Source organism: Lagopus muta, chromosome 16 (assembly GCF_023343835.1).
Source record: "Lagopus muta isolate bLagMut1 chromosome 16, bLagMut1 primary, whole genome shotgun sequence".
NCBI classification, from domain to species: Eukaryota; Metazoa; Chordata; class Aves; order Galliformes; family Phasianidae; genus Lagopus; species Lagopus muta.
The window spans coordinates 10,489,877-10,504,254 of NC_064448.1; the positions used below are offsets into that span (position 1 = coordinate 10,489,877).

Sequence of the window (14,378 nt, forward strand, 5' to 3'; positions counted from 1 at the left end):
TGCAGCACTGTCACTTGTGTGTTATGCCTCAGCAATCTCGTGTGCTTCAGAGGAAGATAAAATGAATGGCAGCTGCCAAATCCTCCTGCAGTGAATGAAGGGCAGGAGCTCCCTAGGGACAAGAGCTGGGGATGCAGTGATGCCAGGCTGCACTCAGATCCTTCTGGTTGACAGGAGAGAGTGGTTATCCACCTACCCTGCTCTGAAAAGTCACTGCCAGTGAACCTCTGTCCACTCTGCTGCAGAAGTGGCCAGTTCTGGATGGGTTCTGCCCATCACACCTGACCACAGCTTTGCCAGACAGCATGAAGAAAACTCCAATGAGAAAGGAAACTTTGCTGCCTGCCCTGACACCCCAGCCTTTGGCAGCATTACCAGCTCATACCCACAGCCCTTGTCTCCTGCCTCGAGAAACAAACTTACCTTTGTTCTGACCTTTTCCTAGCAGCAGGAGACCCTTGTTCACTGACAAGTTTCACTGAATTTGTTTTACACAGTCATAAAATAGGGAATAAAACCTCTCTGCAATCTCTCTGTGTTTCCAGGCACAGGAGGATTAACTCACTGCTTCTTCCCAGCTATAAACGCCATCTTTTTGCCATGTTCAGTATGTGAATATGAAAGCTGGGTTACTCTCTCAGAGAAAAATAAAAAGTTTTTTGAACTTTTAAGTCAATTTGGAGCCAAGAACCAAACTGGATTTCTCAACCCTTTCCCACCATGCATGCTATAGGGCTGAACGTCTATAGTCCCAAGCCCCATCTTTTTTTTACTCTATCTCTGCATGAATCCTCAGGAAAAATACAAGATGCAGAAGCAGTGCCTCCCCAGACATCCCAGGCTCATGTGGCCCAAGGGGCTGACCACAGAACATGATGAACTGAGGCAGAAGCAAAATGCAGCCCATCCTCTGCTTTGCCTATCTGTATTCTACGGACACCAATCATCCAAACAGCTCTAAATCTTCCTGGTAAAAGAATATCAAAGCCACAATACCTATGGGAAAATGCTAGCACTTGGATCAAGAAAATGAAACCTCATTCGCACCAGTTGGTAGCTTTGGACTTTATGGATGTCACGTAACGTGGGTGCCATCAATCCCTGCACTAAAAACCAAGACACATTGATGTTAACTCCATTTTATTTTTGCTTTCTCACTTGTCAAAATCTCAACAGTAAGCCAGGCTTGCATAAAATATTCAATTCTATATGGAGCCACAATTCTTTGAGAACACAGCACAACAGCTCCCGCATGAGCCTGTTTGCAACAGGAGCTCTCACTGCATTAATTCTCTGGTTGCTGCCTATCAACAGCTTCTGCAACTACTTGTTAGTTAAGTTAGTAAGGATAGTGGAAGAAAAAGAAAGGGTGGGGAGATGTAAAGAGAGTGAGTTGGACTCGGGGAAGCTGCACGGTGGAGTGCTGCAGAAGCAGCTCATCTCATCTCTGCTGTCACTTCCAAATGCTGTCTCAGTGGGGCATGCACTGTTTTCCTGCCCAGAAGCACAGAGCAGTGCAATGCTGAAACATTTTATGTGCCTCAGCCATGCAGCTCGCAGCCCAGTTGCTTCGTTCTGAATTTGCAGCGTGGCTTAATATCACAGCACCAAGAGGGAGGCTGTGCCTTCTGTTGGGCTTTATGTCTTTTATGTTAGTCAGGTGCTAAACAAATAAAATCAATTCTGAACTTAGAAAAAGCAATTGGAAATGTCTACTCTTTTATAGTGAAATCTCAACTGCAGCAGCCCACAGCACTTGGAGAAAAATCAATCATCGTTTCCATCCCACTATGCATGCCACTGAAATTAAGAATTGATGTTTGGCTGCAAAGGAAAATTATTTCAAGTGAACCACCTTAGCAACAGTTTTCAGTGTTCATAAAACTCCTGTATACATTTCTTCTCATAACAGACAAACTCCTACATCCCGCCATGAATAATAAATATTAATGGCTAATCCCGATTTACATAGTTTCCATCTTAATGGGCATCAAAATTGCAAGCTGGGCAACAGCACTACTTACCGTAATAGCAAGTAGTAAACAAGCCGTCAGCCTAAAGATGCCATAAACCTGTGTGCTCAACGCCCCTCTAATTACACTCTCCCTCACATCCAAATGAACCTTAGTATTATTTTGCCAGTGGCATTTTCATAAAGACTGAAAGCCCGGGAAGCCAGTCGGACATGTGGAGCAGCATTTATCTCCGAGATAGCCAAAATATTGCAGCGTTTTGTCCATTTGAAAGCACTGCTCGCCCCCCCTGCAATTTGTTGCATCAGTGCAGATATCACTGCATGATCTGAGGAATGCATGCTGCGTTGGTATCCCTCTGGTGCGTGCTATGTCACATCAGACACCACCCAGACCTCCAATCGATGTCTGTCCTATGGCAGCTGTGTGTGTGTCTACTGACACGTGCAGTGGCTTTTCACAGCCCACAATGTCAGAACCCATCTGGTCCATCCATTGGACCATCACTTTTGGAATTCGCTGCCTGACTTTGATAGAGAAATTGCGGTGTCCAGTAAATGACAGCGGTGCAGAACGCTGTTAGAATTTAAGTCTAGAAAATGAACTTTAATGAAACTCTCTCCGGTAATATGCTGTGACGGTACTTTCATTCTCCCCGTTATGCAGCGAGATACCGCCGCAGCCTTGAGCCACGGAGAGCAGAAAGCGCGCTGATAAACGGCCCCAGAACCTCAATGAGAGCACTGACACCTAGCGGGGCAGCACGGCAGCATCTCTTGGGCTTTAGCTGATGGGAGTACACTAACAGCAGCCTCTTGTCTTACTGAACAGCAGCACGGGCTGTCAGAGCGCCGGCTTGGTGCCCGCACTGCTGTGAGCGCGCTGCTCTGCAGCTCTAATTGCTGCTTTGCAGCTGATTGCTGCTTTGCAGCTCTGATGGCTGCTTTGCAGCTGATCGCTGCTGGCTCCTGCTCCGTCCAGGCGCCACGGGCGCGGAGGGACAGCTTGCTGCGGGTCAGTACTGAGCTTGAAGCAAGAACAGGAGCAACTATTCGCATGGTGTGAGGACAAGGGGGAACGACTTTAAGCCAGCGCGGGGAAGCGCGGGTCCGATGAAGCGCAGAGCTGTGTGCGCATGCGCTGTGGCGGCGCCGCCATGGCGCTGCCGCGCTCGCTGTGCTCCGTGCTGTGGCTCTGCGCACTGCGGATCCCCGCGGGGCCCGGCGTCGCCGCCCGAGGGCTGGACGTGGCTTCGTACCGGTGAGATCGGGGCCGGGAGGGGCTGGGTGAGAGTGAGCTCGGCGGGGTGCGAGCGCTGTGCTGTGTGTGTGTGCCGCAGGGAGCGGGTGCGCGCCATGTTCTACCACGCCTACGAGCACTACCTGGAGAGCGCGTTCCCCTACGACGAGCTGCGGCCGCTCACCTGCGACGGGCACGACACGTGGGGCAGGTGAGGGCGGAGGGGCGCGGAGGGGCCGGGCTGCCGGCCGGACCTCGGCTCCGCGCTTCAGCTCCGTGCTTCCCCGCAGCTTCTCGCTGACGCTGATCGATGCCCTGGACACGCTGCTGGTGAGTACGGGCTGTGTGCCAGCGCCGCGCCGCCCTCTGAGCAAAGAATTCATACGCGCATCTAACCCGAATCCACCTCTTTTCCTTTAAAGCCGTTCCCCTGCCGCTATCAATCCGTGTAAAAAAAGCCGAATTATCCCCAACGTGGGCTCGTGCCCCTGTTTTCCCGTGCTGTCACGCTCTTGTCACACTGCAGATCCTGGGAAACGTCACCGAGTTCCAGCGCGTGGTCACCGTGCTGCAGGAAGGGCTGGATTTTGATATCGATGTCAACGCGTCCGTCTTCGAAACGAATATCCGAGGTGAGGTGGGTTTTTCTGAGCCTCTGGGGTGCAGGCAGAGGTAATAACCTCACAGGGAGGCTGTAACGTGGTGCCACAGGAGATGTAGATGCTCAGAAAACTCCAGTGTCACCCTTCTGTCTTTGCAGGGCACCTTTCTGCTTCCTGCCTCAGTGTACGCAGGAGTTACACGTGTCACTTTCAGTACTCTACTGCCAAGTTTTAAGCTTTGCTATAGATGTGTCTTCCATGGAAACAGTGTGGATTTAATGCATTCCTTTTTGATGTACTGTTTTGGAAGAAAGATTATATTGTCCCCATCTAGTCTGCTCTTGTGAGGCCCCATCTGCAGTGCTGTGTCCAGGTCTGGAGCCCCAGTACAAGAAAGACAGAGAGCTGTTGGAGAGGGTCCAGAGGAGCCACAGAGATAATCAGGGGACTGGAGCAGCTCCCCTATGAAGACAGGCTGAGGAAGCTGGGCTTGTTCAGCCTGGAGAAAAGGCTGCGGGGTGACCTCATTGCAGCCTTCAGTACCTAAAGGGAGCCTACAGACAGGAGGGGAATCTTTGAAAGGGTAGATAACAGCAGGACAAGGGGAAATGGTTTCAAGTGGGGGAAGGAAAGATTGAGGTTGGATGTCAGGGGAAGTTCTTTACAGAGGGAGTGGTGAGGTGCTGGAACAGCTGCCCAGAGAGGCTGTGGATGCCCCGTCCATCCCTGGAGGTGTTCAAGGCCAGGTTGGATGGGGCCCTGGGCAGCCTGGGCTGGTGTTAAATGGGGAGGTTGGTGGCCCTGCGTTTGGCAGGGGGTTGGAGCTTCATGATCCTTGAGGTCCCTTCCAATCTTGGCCATTCTGTGATTCTATGATTCTGTGATTATTAATCTCTTGCTTTGGTGCTGTAAAATAAAACCTGTCTTTTTTTTTTTTTCTTTTTTTTTCTTTTTTTTTTCTTTTTTTTTCTTTTTTTTTTAAACTTACAAAGACGTTTGCCTTCAGTGGAGTGGAATGTTGTACCCTGTTGCGCACCTCACTGCTTTGGTGCCGTGAGACGGAGAGACAGGAAGCATAGCTGTTAGTTATGCTCTTTTTTTGTTGTTTCTGCTATTAAACAGTATTGAGCCAGCTTTTGCAGAGCTGTAATTTCTCTGTTTATGCTTGTTGTGTGACATCAGGCTAACCTGTGAAAAGAACTGAAAACTCGCAGCCTCTGACAGTCAGACTACAATTCTTTACTCTAACCTAGGCCTTTTTCTGCAAGGAGTTTAGTAAGGTATGCTGTACTACAGAAACATGACATAAAGCTGTCTAGAAGAAATGAAACACAATTTCTCTTTAGGATGTCATAGCCACTATACTTGTAGCTTTTTGATTTTCTGCAGGGCACTGCAGATACAGGAGGGCAAGTGGGATCTGATGCTCCTAATATAATGGAATAAATATACCCAGGTACTTACTGCAAACAGGAAGGAACAAACAACTTCTGAGGCATTGAATGATGCGTGTCTTAATGATGTGCCATCTCACTTTTCTTCCTCATGAATACTGTTGTGCATCAAGCTAAAACACGATTGATTTGGGACTTCATTCTTCCTCTGTCCCAGCATTCTCTAATGGGATTCTCACTGTGCACCTTCCAGTGGTTGGTGGCCTCCTTTCTGCTCACTTGCTGTCCAAGAAGGCTGGCGTTGAGGTGGAGGTGGGATGGCCCTGCTCTGGACCTCTCCTGAGGATGGCAGAGGAAGCAGCTCGCAAACTGCTGCCAGGTGAGAACTTGTCTGTTCTGTGCTACTGTGGTTCCTGAGGTGACTGGTGCGCTGGAGGAAGATGGCACTGCGAGTTGTGAGCTCACAGAACAGTCTTACATTCCCTGAGCTGTAAGGAGTTGAACTTCCTTTGTTTGCAGGAAAGCATCTTGTAAGTTCAGGGCGCAAGTTGTCCACGTGTGTGCCAAGTGTTGTATGTGCTTAATGCAGCAATTTGTTAATTGCTTGCTGTGGGAAATATTTTACATGCATGAGAAGTGCTATAAAGACTGAAACAGCTTGCAAAGACAAGAAGATGCAGCCTTATCTGCCCCTCTGTGAGCTGTGCTAGGATGTGTGCTCTGACAGCATGACACCATTTCCTTCTCTGCATGCACCCTGGGCTACCCTTGAGCAATCATGAGCTCAGTTTTTGTACGCTGCTGACCAGCATCTGTAGTTATGTTTCACTGACTGCTGTGTGCAGGGATGCAGCCCCTGCTCTGCACAGGGGAGAGTAGATCTGCAGTAGCTTCTGTGGCTCCAGTCCAGTTTGTTGCTGCAGAATGTGCCTGGGAGTGTAGGGAGCACCTTCTTATCAGTCTGATAAGATGTAACAGTGAATGCTTTCATCTGAACCAAAAATTTTGTTTCAGCTTTTCAGACTCCCACTGGGATGCCCTATGGAACAGTGAACTTGTTGCATGGAGTAAACCCTGGGGAGACCCCGGTTACCTGTACTGCTGGAATTGGCACTTTTATAGTGGAATTTGCCACTTTAAGCCACCTTACTGGTGACCCAGTGTTTGAGGATGTTGCCAGGAAGGCCCTGAAGGCGCTGTGGAAAAACCGCTCAGATATTGGACTGGTGAGTGAGGACATACTTTGAATTTTCATATAGCTTAAGGGTTCTAAGCTATATTCTAAGTGTTGAAAGTATAAACTAAGGAAAAGGCATTGGATAAATAACCACGGCGCTAACAACAGGGCTGAAAGTTGTGTTCCTGAAGACATGCAGCATGCACATCTTTGCTTTAGAGGTGCAACTCGACGTAATGCCGTTGTTTTGCTGCAGAACAGATGTGGGGGAGACAAAAATGCCTTCTGCTGGGCATTGCAGCTTTTGTAACAGCAACTGTACGGCATTACATGAAAGATCTGTCAATGTATGGTGTGACGGTGGCTGTGGAAGGAAATAAGAGCACCAGGGTATTTCTAGTCTCTAGCATTTTGGGGCTCTCAGAGCTGGAAGTGCCAGCTCTGTGTTCACTGTCACCTGATCAGTCTTTCTTCAGTTAATGTCCAGCTGCTTTTGAATGTATGTGAAGTGTAATAGATGTATTTGTATGCTGTGTGAATCATAGATCATCTCGAGTTGGAAGGAATCCGACGAGGATCATCGAGTCCAACTCATGGCTCCATACAAGACTGCCCAAAGTTCAAACCACATTGAACTTCAGCAGGCCTGGTGCCTGCTGGAAACACTTCTGTTTGCTTTGGGGTCTGTTTTATTTTCATTTGATGCCCTGACTGTTGCACTGGAAAGAAACAGAATAACATTTTTTCCTGTCTTTGCAAAGCTAGGTACAATTGTTCTTAAATTCTCCTTCGGCTCTTTGGAGGCTGAAGACTGCCAGTGTGAAGGATGTATTTAAATATTAGCATGGCAGCTCTCTCATGCCCCTGATGTTCTTAATATCCTGCTCTGTGCCTCATCATCCTTCTTTATGCTTTCCTAAGGTAGAAATTAATACCAGTCTCATGATGCCCAGACTGTGGTTTTTACAGTAGTGTGACATTTTGTTTTGGCCAGTGCAGTGTTTGTACTGAGCAGAAAATCCACAAGTAATGATTTTCTATGCTTTGTACTTGTCTAGTGCTGACAGACACCTCTTGTACTAGAGAAAACACTCATTGATCTTGTCACTGTGAATCTTTTTCTGACAGGAGGTTGGAGGCTTTCTGCGTGATGTTGCTGTTGGGAGGATTATTTTAATTATTGCTTAAAAGATGAGCTCTATTTCCACTCTAACAGTCTCTTTCCTTCTCCCCACACTTGCTCCAGGTTGGTAACCACATTGATGTGGTAACTGCCAAATGGGTGGCCCAAGATGCTGGCATTGGAGCAGGAGTGGATTCCTACTTTGAATACCTTGTTAAAGGAGCCATTCTCCTGCAGGACAAGGAGCTGATGTCCATGTTTCTAGGTAAGCAGGTTGGTTGTTTTGTTTGTTTTCCCTTGTGTTGAAGGATCCCGGGAATGTGCCCTTGGCTTCACCTGTAAAAGTTTCCCTGTGGGAGAATAAGGCTAATGAGTTCCATTTGGGACTGTTCCCAGTGTCTTTGCTATAATACTTTGGAACAATCTGCGGTAAGACTTATCACAGGGAGGAAAGCACAACTCATTCGTTTGACATAGCTGAGGTGAAACAGGGACTTCAGTCATTCCGAAGAAGAACATTTGTTTTATTACCTACTCATCTATGCTTTTTTTTTTTTAATAGAATATAACAAAGCTATCAAAAATTACACCAAGTTTGATGACTGGTACCTCTGGGTTCAGATGTACAAAGGAACAGTATCCATGCCTGTTTTTCAGTCTCTGGAGGCTTACTGGCCAGGTCTGCAGGTGAGAGCTGTCATATTGGTAGCATACAGTGGCGTACAGTGATGTTGTTTAAGTTGATTTATAAAATACAAGTTACAGATATAGCCCTCATCTGTGCTGGTTTAAAGCTCTGTTCTAATCTCTGGTGATGTCTGCAGCAGTCCTCAGTTTTTGAAAGAGTAAATGCTGAGTCCACCTGGTCTAATTAAAAGAAGTTACTAAGCATAGAAGGTGGTTTTGTTGTAGCAAACTCTGCTGATAGTGATCTCGTAATCTAGATGGGAACCTAAAGGAGAAACAAAACAGTTTTTCTGCTGCTACCACATAAATACATTATTCTCATGAATGCTTCCCACAGAGATACAGTGAGAAGTTTGCTTTCTTATCAGTACTTACGTTTGCTCTGGGACTTGGTTATTCCTACTGGAACAAACTGGGTTTTTTTCTAGCCTTCTGTTAACTGAAAATTGAGGCGACTTTGAATTCTGCACACCTGAAATCATGTTATCCAAGGGAAAAGCAGTATCTAGTGCCTCTTCAGTTCTATTATTCCTAAGGCATTGTGCCTAAATGCTTATCATACCATTTAGAGTTGCTGAGCAACTCATTTCTCACCCCTTGTTTTGACTGTGGGAGTGTTACTGAATCAACCTTTGTACTGTTTCTTCTTCACTCTGACATTGCTTTCCTAATTCTTTTGTCTCTCTCAGAGCCTGATTGGGGATGTAGATAATGCCATGCGAACCTTCCTCAACTATTACACTGTTTGGAAGCAGTTTGGTGGGCTGCCTGAGTTCTACAACATTCCTCAGGGCTATACAGTGGACAAGAGAGAAGGATACCCACTCAGGCCAGGTAAGCAGAAATGAAATAAAAAGGAACATGAAGTTCTGGTTTTGCTCCGGTGGTGAGATCAGACCAGATGTTAGCAATAACTGTCATCTAAGAGCCCAGTTTTGTTCTGACTTGGTTCCTGCATGGGTTTCACCATTGATGTCCATTGTCAAAGCCAAATGATTTGCTTTCTGCCATTCACAAAGGCAGGGCTATTAAAAAAAGCAGACAGTAGTGTTATTATATAAAGGAGCCTTGTTAAGGAATTGAGTTCCCTGTGTCAGATATGACAGGTTTGTGTTAGATTCTCTAATGAGAAATGGTTTTACTTAAAAGTCATGTGAAATGTTCATGTGACTGCTTATACCCTTAGGTTTAGGAAGTGAAAGACTGCTGAGTTCCTGAATCAAATTAATTCCAGTTCTATGAGTAGACATCAACACATAAGAGGTTTAGTGTTGTTTGTAATGCTGCAATGCAATCTCTTTCCTATTAAGATCTTTTTGTTTGGCTTTTTTTTTTTTCCTGACAAAAATTTCACACGTGGTTATTAGGTCAGTAAAGCTTTGTAATAAACTGCCTTTTGGTCTGAGCATTGAGGTGAAATCCTACACTTCTATCAAGAACACCAATGTTAACTTCGGTGTGTATTATAGCAACAACAGAAACTTTTTTTTTAAATTGCACATGCTGCCTACATACAGTGTTCCTGTACTGACAGTTTTCGTTGTGTTCCAAAGCTTCACAGCTTTTTCTCTAAAGATATTGTTTCAGAGGTTCAATTTTATTTGTAGTCCTTTCTAGAAACGTCTGTCTTTGCTTATTTTGACAACTGACTTTTAATCTTTTCGTGTTGCTGCTCTTCTTCATTGTAGAAGGGAGCACTGTTCAGTTTTACCTGAGTTGATGGAACATGGTTACAGTGAATTTCTTTGTAGAAATGAATTTCTTTCATCTTTACTAGAAGCAAGTCTGTGTACTTTTAGCCAGAGGAAGCACAAGACAAGCTAAACTACTTACATGGTCATATTAAAACAGTGTTAATTCAGAGAACATCTTCTCTTCGCCATATGCATGGTTTGGTGATCTTTGTGCTTGCAACTGTGTGTTGATTAGTTTTGGTTTGAGGTTGGTCTTGTTTTGTTTTTTGCAGAGCTGATTGAGAGTGCAATGTATCTGTACCGTGCTACACGAGATCCCATACTCTTGGAACTGGGAAGAGATGCAGTGGAGTCAATAGAGAAGATCAGCAAGGTGGACTGTGGGTTTGCAACTGTAAGTGTGGCTGCTAAACAGCAGCTTTTGTATAGAAAGTGTACTTACAGATGATGTTGTGCTTTGAGTCAAATGATCACAGCTATTAAATCCCATCTATTAAAGCATGACTTCTTTTTCAAATAAACCCCTTGTTTTTCTCTGAAGCTGAGCTGCTGATCATGTTTCTGGGAGTAACTTTCCTTGCAGCCTGAAAAATGGGCCAAATTCTGTTAACTGTTTGTCACACCGGGGCTTAAAAAGTAGAAAAGCATCAGAATCTCCTCAGCTTTCCTGTATCTTGGTAGGTATGAGGAGTCCCACGTTGACAGGGGGGCTCATATGCTCTGTAGAAGTGAATGGGCCTCTGCCTGTCAGTTGTAAAACAAACAAATGGAAAAAAGCACCCAGAATTTCAGGGATTTGAGAGACACAGGAAGCCTGACTGCCAGTGAAGACTGAGGAAAAACCCTGAGTAGCTCAGCCTTCTCCATATCTGTTATAGCCTGTTCTCCCTTCTCATTTATCAGAGACAGTACGCTCTCCTTGGCCTTTCAGTTCTGATCAGTGATCCTATAGGATCCTTTCTTATTTTATTTTGCACCAATTTCCAACTTCAGTTCTATCTGTGCCTTAGCTTTCCTAATCTCATCACATTCTCTTCCCAGGCTGCATGCACAGTGCAAGCAGGAACATTTCCTTATAACACCTCAGTTTGACTGGCAGGTTATTGCTTAGCCATGCTGGTTTCATCCTCCCCTGTTTCATTTCTTACACATGAGGATTGTGAGCTCTTGCACTCTTGCGACTCTAAAAAAAAAAAGCATCATTAAAGAGCTGCCAGCTCTGATCAGTTCTTCTGTCCCTATAATCAGTTTCCTAGTGGATCTCATCCACTCGTTAAACAGCTGGAAGTTTTCTTTTCTGAAGATGTGAAGTTTTTGGTTTTTTTTAGTTAGGTAAATGATGGGAAGATTATTCTCCTTACCCCTGTAGGAAGTACATTTCTCTTGACTTAGTTTCCTGTTTTGAATCACCAGATTATATTAATACAAAACAGATGAAAACTTGGTATACTGTATATTACCATCTAAAATATGGAGTGTATTGATATTGTGCTGTTTGATGTAGATGAATTGCAAGCTGGTTTTACATTCTGTTTTGTTTTTTTTTCCCTGAGTTCTTGAGTTTGATATCAATGTAACCCACTGGTTCTCTTCTTCTGTAGATCAAAGACTTGAGAGATCACAGGCTGGACAACCGCATGGAATCCTTCTTTTTGGCTGAAACAGTGAAATATTTGTACCTACTGTTTGACCCAGACAACTTCATTCACAACGATGGCTCAGACTTTGATGTTGTGATCACCCCTTATGGCGAATGCATCTTGAATGCTGGGGGGTACATCTTCAACACTGAAGCTCATCCCATAGACCCTGCAGCACTGCATTGCTGCAGGAAGCGGAAAGAAGAGCAGTGGGAAGTGGAAGACTTAATGAGGGAGTTTTACTCGCTTCAGAAAAACAAGAAATTCCCCTTAAAGCAGACTTCTGACTGTGGTGAAGGGGGATGTGCAAAAGACCCCCCAGGTGCATCTTTAGGAGGAAAGAAAGGAAACTCTAAGAAGGGCTCACACTCCCTTTTGAGTTGCCCCAGTCAATCTTTTAACTCTAAACTTGCTGTACTGGGACAGGTCTTCCTGGACAACACTTGATTGTATGTTTATCATCAGTATGAATTACTGAACTTGATCCAGACTCTGGGAATGTATTTTTATAGTTTCATAATGGAAAAAGCCATACCTCACAATGTGAATTGTATGAAGTGAAAAAAAAAAAATTCACATTAAATTCTGCTGCTGCTGGTTCATAAATGTGATTCACACGTTAGCTGTTGATGCTATGAAGTTGCTAACCTCAAAACGGTTACCTGAATAGCAAGCAGCTGTTCAGAAGGAAAAGCCTCTCCAGGTTGAGAGGTACTGTGTTTATTCCATGGTGATTTCGAAGTTTTACAGCCTTTTGCAGAGTCCACAGCTTACTGTGCTCCATAGAAGTGAGCCTAAGTGGTTCCCTGTCAATAAGGAAGAAGCACTGGATTACAGGCTCTAGTTGCAGCTCTGAGACTACAGATCTCTCCTCTGTGATATACTCTGCATTTTTTCACTGGCCTTGTTATGAATGTGGTTAGCCTGAAAGGTCTGTGATTTGTTAGGAAAACCTTGTGATTTCATGAGGTGAAGGCTCAGATTTGTAGATCTGGCATGTCTATCAAGCATGAGGGATGGCTCAGTGGAAGGAAGGCACTTATGACATGGGGAACTGCTTGCTTCCTGTGTGTAGAATCATCATGAGTCAGTACTACCAACCTGAAACTGGTTTAGTAAGCATCCAGCTAATGTCTTCTGCAAACTGAGGCGTAACGTGGACTAGCAAAGGCTCAATTTACCCTGCAGTAGTGTGTGCTCTCTTCTTCAGGATCTGACATGCTTTTCCTATGAAATTTCCTCATTTCCTTCCTCTTTTAGACTTCCCCTTGGGGCCTCACTTGTCTAACTCCACGTCAGCCTCCTCTAATAGTGAAGTTGGCCTCCAGGTGGACCTGCTGAGTTCTGCATGTAATAACCAGATATCTGCCCCAAATAAGGGCAGAATGGGAGGTGACTTGGTTCAGAATGAAATGCAACTCTCCCCTGGCGCAGGAAGTTCTTAAGCTGCTTCCTGGAACAGGAAGTGAGAGTTTCTTGTGATCCCTCCTGCAGTGGAAACAAAGCTGCCCTTCCTTTGTTGTCTCAACAGGTGAAAGGCATGAAAGTTGGTGTTTGGCTGACTTGGCAAACTCGAACCATTATTAGTGTCTGAGCAGGTGGATGCAACGAGCAAAAAGAGCAAATGCAGTAGAGTAGCAAAGAGGTTTTTATTTTTAAATAAAATGTTTTAAAAAGACAAAAAATGCTGGGCTTTCTCCAAGCCTGCTGGGTGGTGAGCAGTCAGGAGCAAGCACAGAGAAGCCAGAATCTGTCTCAGAGAAGCTGTAAGCTGGCAGTTTGAAGTGGATGTGTGGATGGCTTATGAAATGGTGTCTCCTGGCCTGTATGGAAGCTTTTGCACAGATTAGTGCCTATAGCAGCCAGAAGAATTCTGTTTCCCCATGTGGCAGACGTTGCTGCCTCAGTGCTGTTTGTATTACAGCTGTTTCTCACAGGACTAAAATGCACCCCTGGCAGCCTGGGGACATGACTGGTTTGGCTTTGCATCTTTTTTTTTTTTTCCCCTCCTCTGTTTTGTCTGTTACAGTGATGTCAATCTGGCATGTAGTGAGTTGGAGTCTTGGCTTTCTTCATTTGAATGAGTTAGAGGTACAGGACAAATAAATCCTGTTTGGCCTCCAACTGGCTAGTAAAATACTGAACTGCAACTGCAACAGACTTTGCTGGGGTAGGAACACTGCTTTGAGGAGCTCTTGTCTCCATCACCAGTGCTATAAAGTTACATGAAGCCTGAACTTACCCCTGATGATGGAAATCCTGTTACAGTTGTGAATAAACTGTTGGATGAGGCCCTTCCATCTGAAGACAGGCAGATTGGAAGCATCAGTGACCTCTACAGACACTTGTAGCTGCGTGCTTCTCTCTTCAATTTCTCTGGGGCGAATGCTGCTGCTTTAGAAACACTGCATGCAACTGTTGGCATGCAGGTATTGAGAGCAGAACACCCTAAAACTGAGGCATTGTTGGATCTTAGGCTAGTGGTTCCTCATTGCAGCCATAAGACTGCTTCCTTTCTTTTCCAGCAGTTCATATCTCACACTATTCTCCGTCCATTTCCAGAAAAACAAAATATAGGTGTTTTCCAGCAGTTCATGTGGTGCTTGGTCCTTGTTCTCTTTCAGCACTGCTCCACCCACAGGCTAGCTGAAAACAAAAACCTTCAGGATATGTTTCAGTTCACTAATATAGTGGATGGATGCTAACCATGGAATTATGTTGCTCTCTCCTGAGGTTCCAGTAGCAGAAATGGGGTAGGCAGTAGCATTAGAAGGTAAGACCTCACCTCAGCACATTTGGAGCTGAAAATACTAACCTGGACACAGCTGTTCTGCTGACAGTACTTAGAT

At 45.2% G+C, this 14,378-nt stretch overlaps 1 protein-coding gene across 1 annotated transcript; it reads left to right on the top strand.

The window, feature by feature from the left end:
- The first annotated feature begins 3,090 nt into the window (after positions 1-3,090).
- EDEM2 (ER degradation enhancing alpha-mannosidase like protein 2) lies at positions 3,091-12,140 on the top strand. Its single transcript, XM_048963034.1, has 11 exons — positions 3,091-3,233; positions 3,313-3,423; positions 3,503-3,542; positions 3,739-3,844; positions 5,462-5,587; positions 6,223-6,434; positions 7,632-7,773; positions 8,071-8,195; positions 8,885-9,029; positions 10,162-10,283; positions 11,491-12,140. The coding sequence occupies exons 1-11, from the start codon at positions 3,109-3,111 to the stop codon at positions 11,974-11,976; spliced, it is 1,740 nt and encodes a 579-aa protein (XP_048818991.1). The 5' UTR covers positions 3,091-3,108; the 3' UTR covers positions 11,977-12,140.
- The last annotated feature ends 2,238 nt before the right edge of the window (positions 12,141-14,378 follow it).

Bases quoted from the DNA above. Each gene is read 5' to 3' on its own strand.
- EDEM2 (XM_048963034.1), top strand. From the start codon at position 3,109: ATGCGCTGTGGCGGCGCCGCCATGGCGCTGCCGCGCTCGCTGTGCTCC. The intron at 3,424-3,502 runs GTGAGGGCGGAG...GCTTCCCCGCAG, and splicing joins GGGCACGACACGTGGGGCAG to CTTCTCGCTGACGCTGATCG. The intron at 10,284-11,490 runs GTAAGTGTGGCT...CTTCTTCTGTAG, and splicing joins TGGACTGTGGGTTTGCAACT to ATCAAAGACTTGAGAGATCA.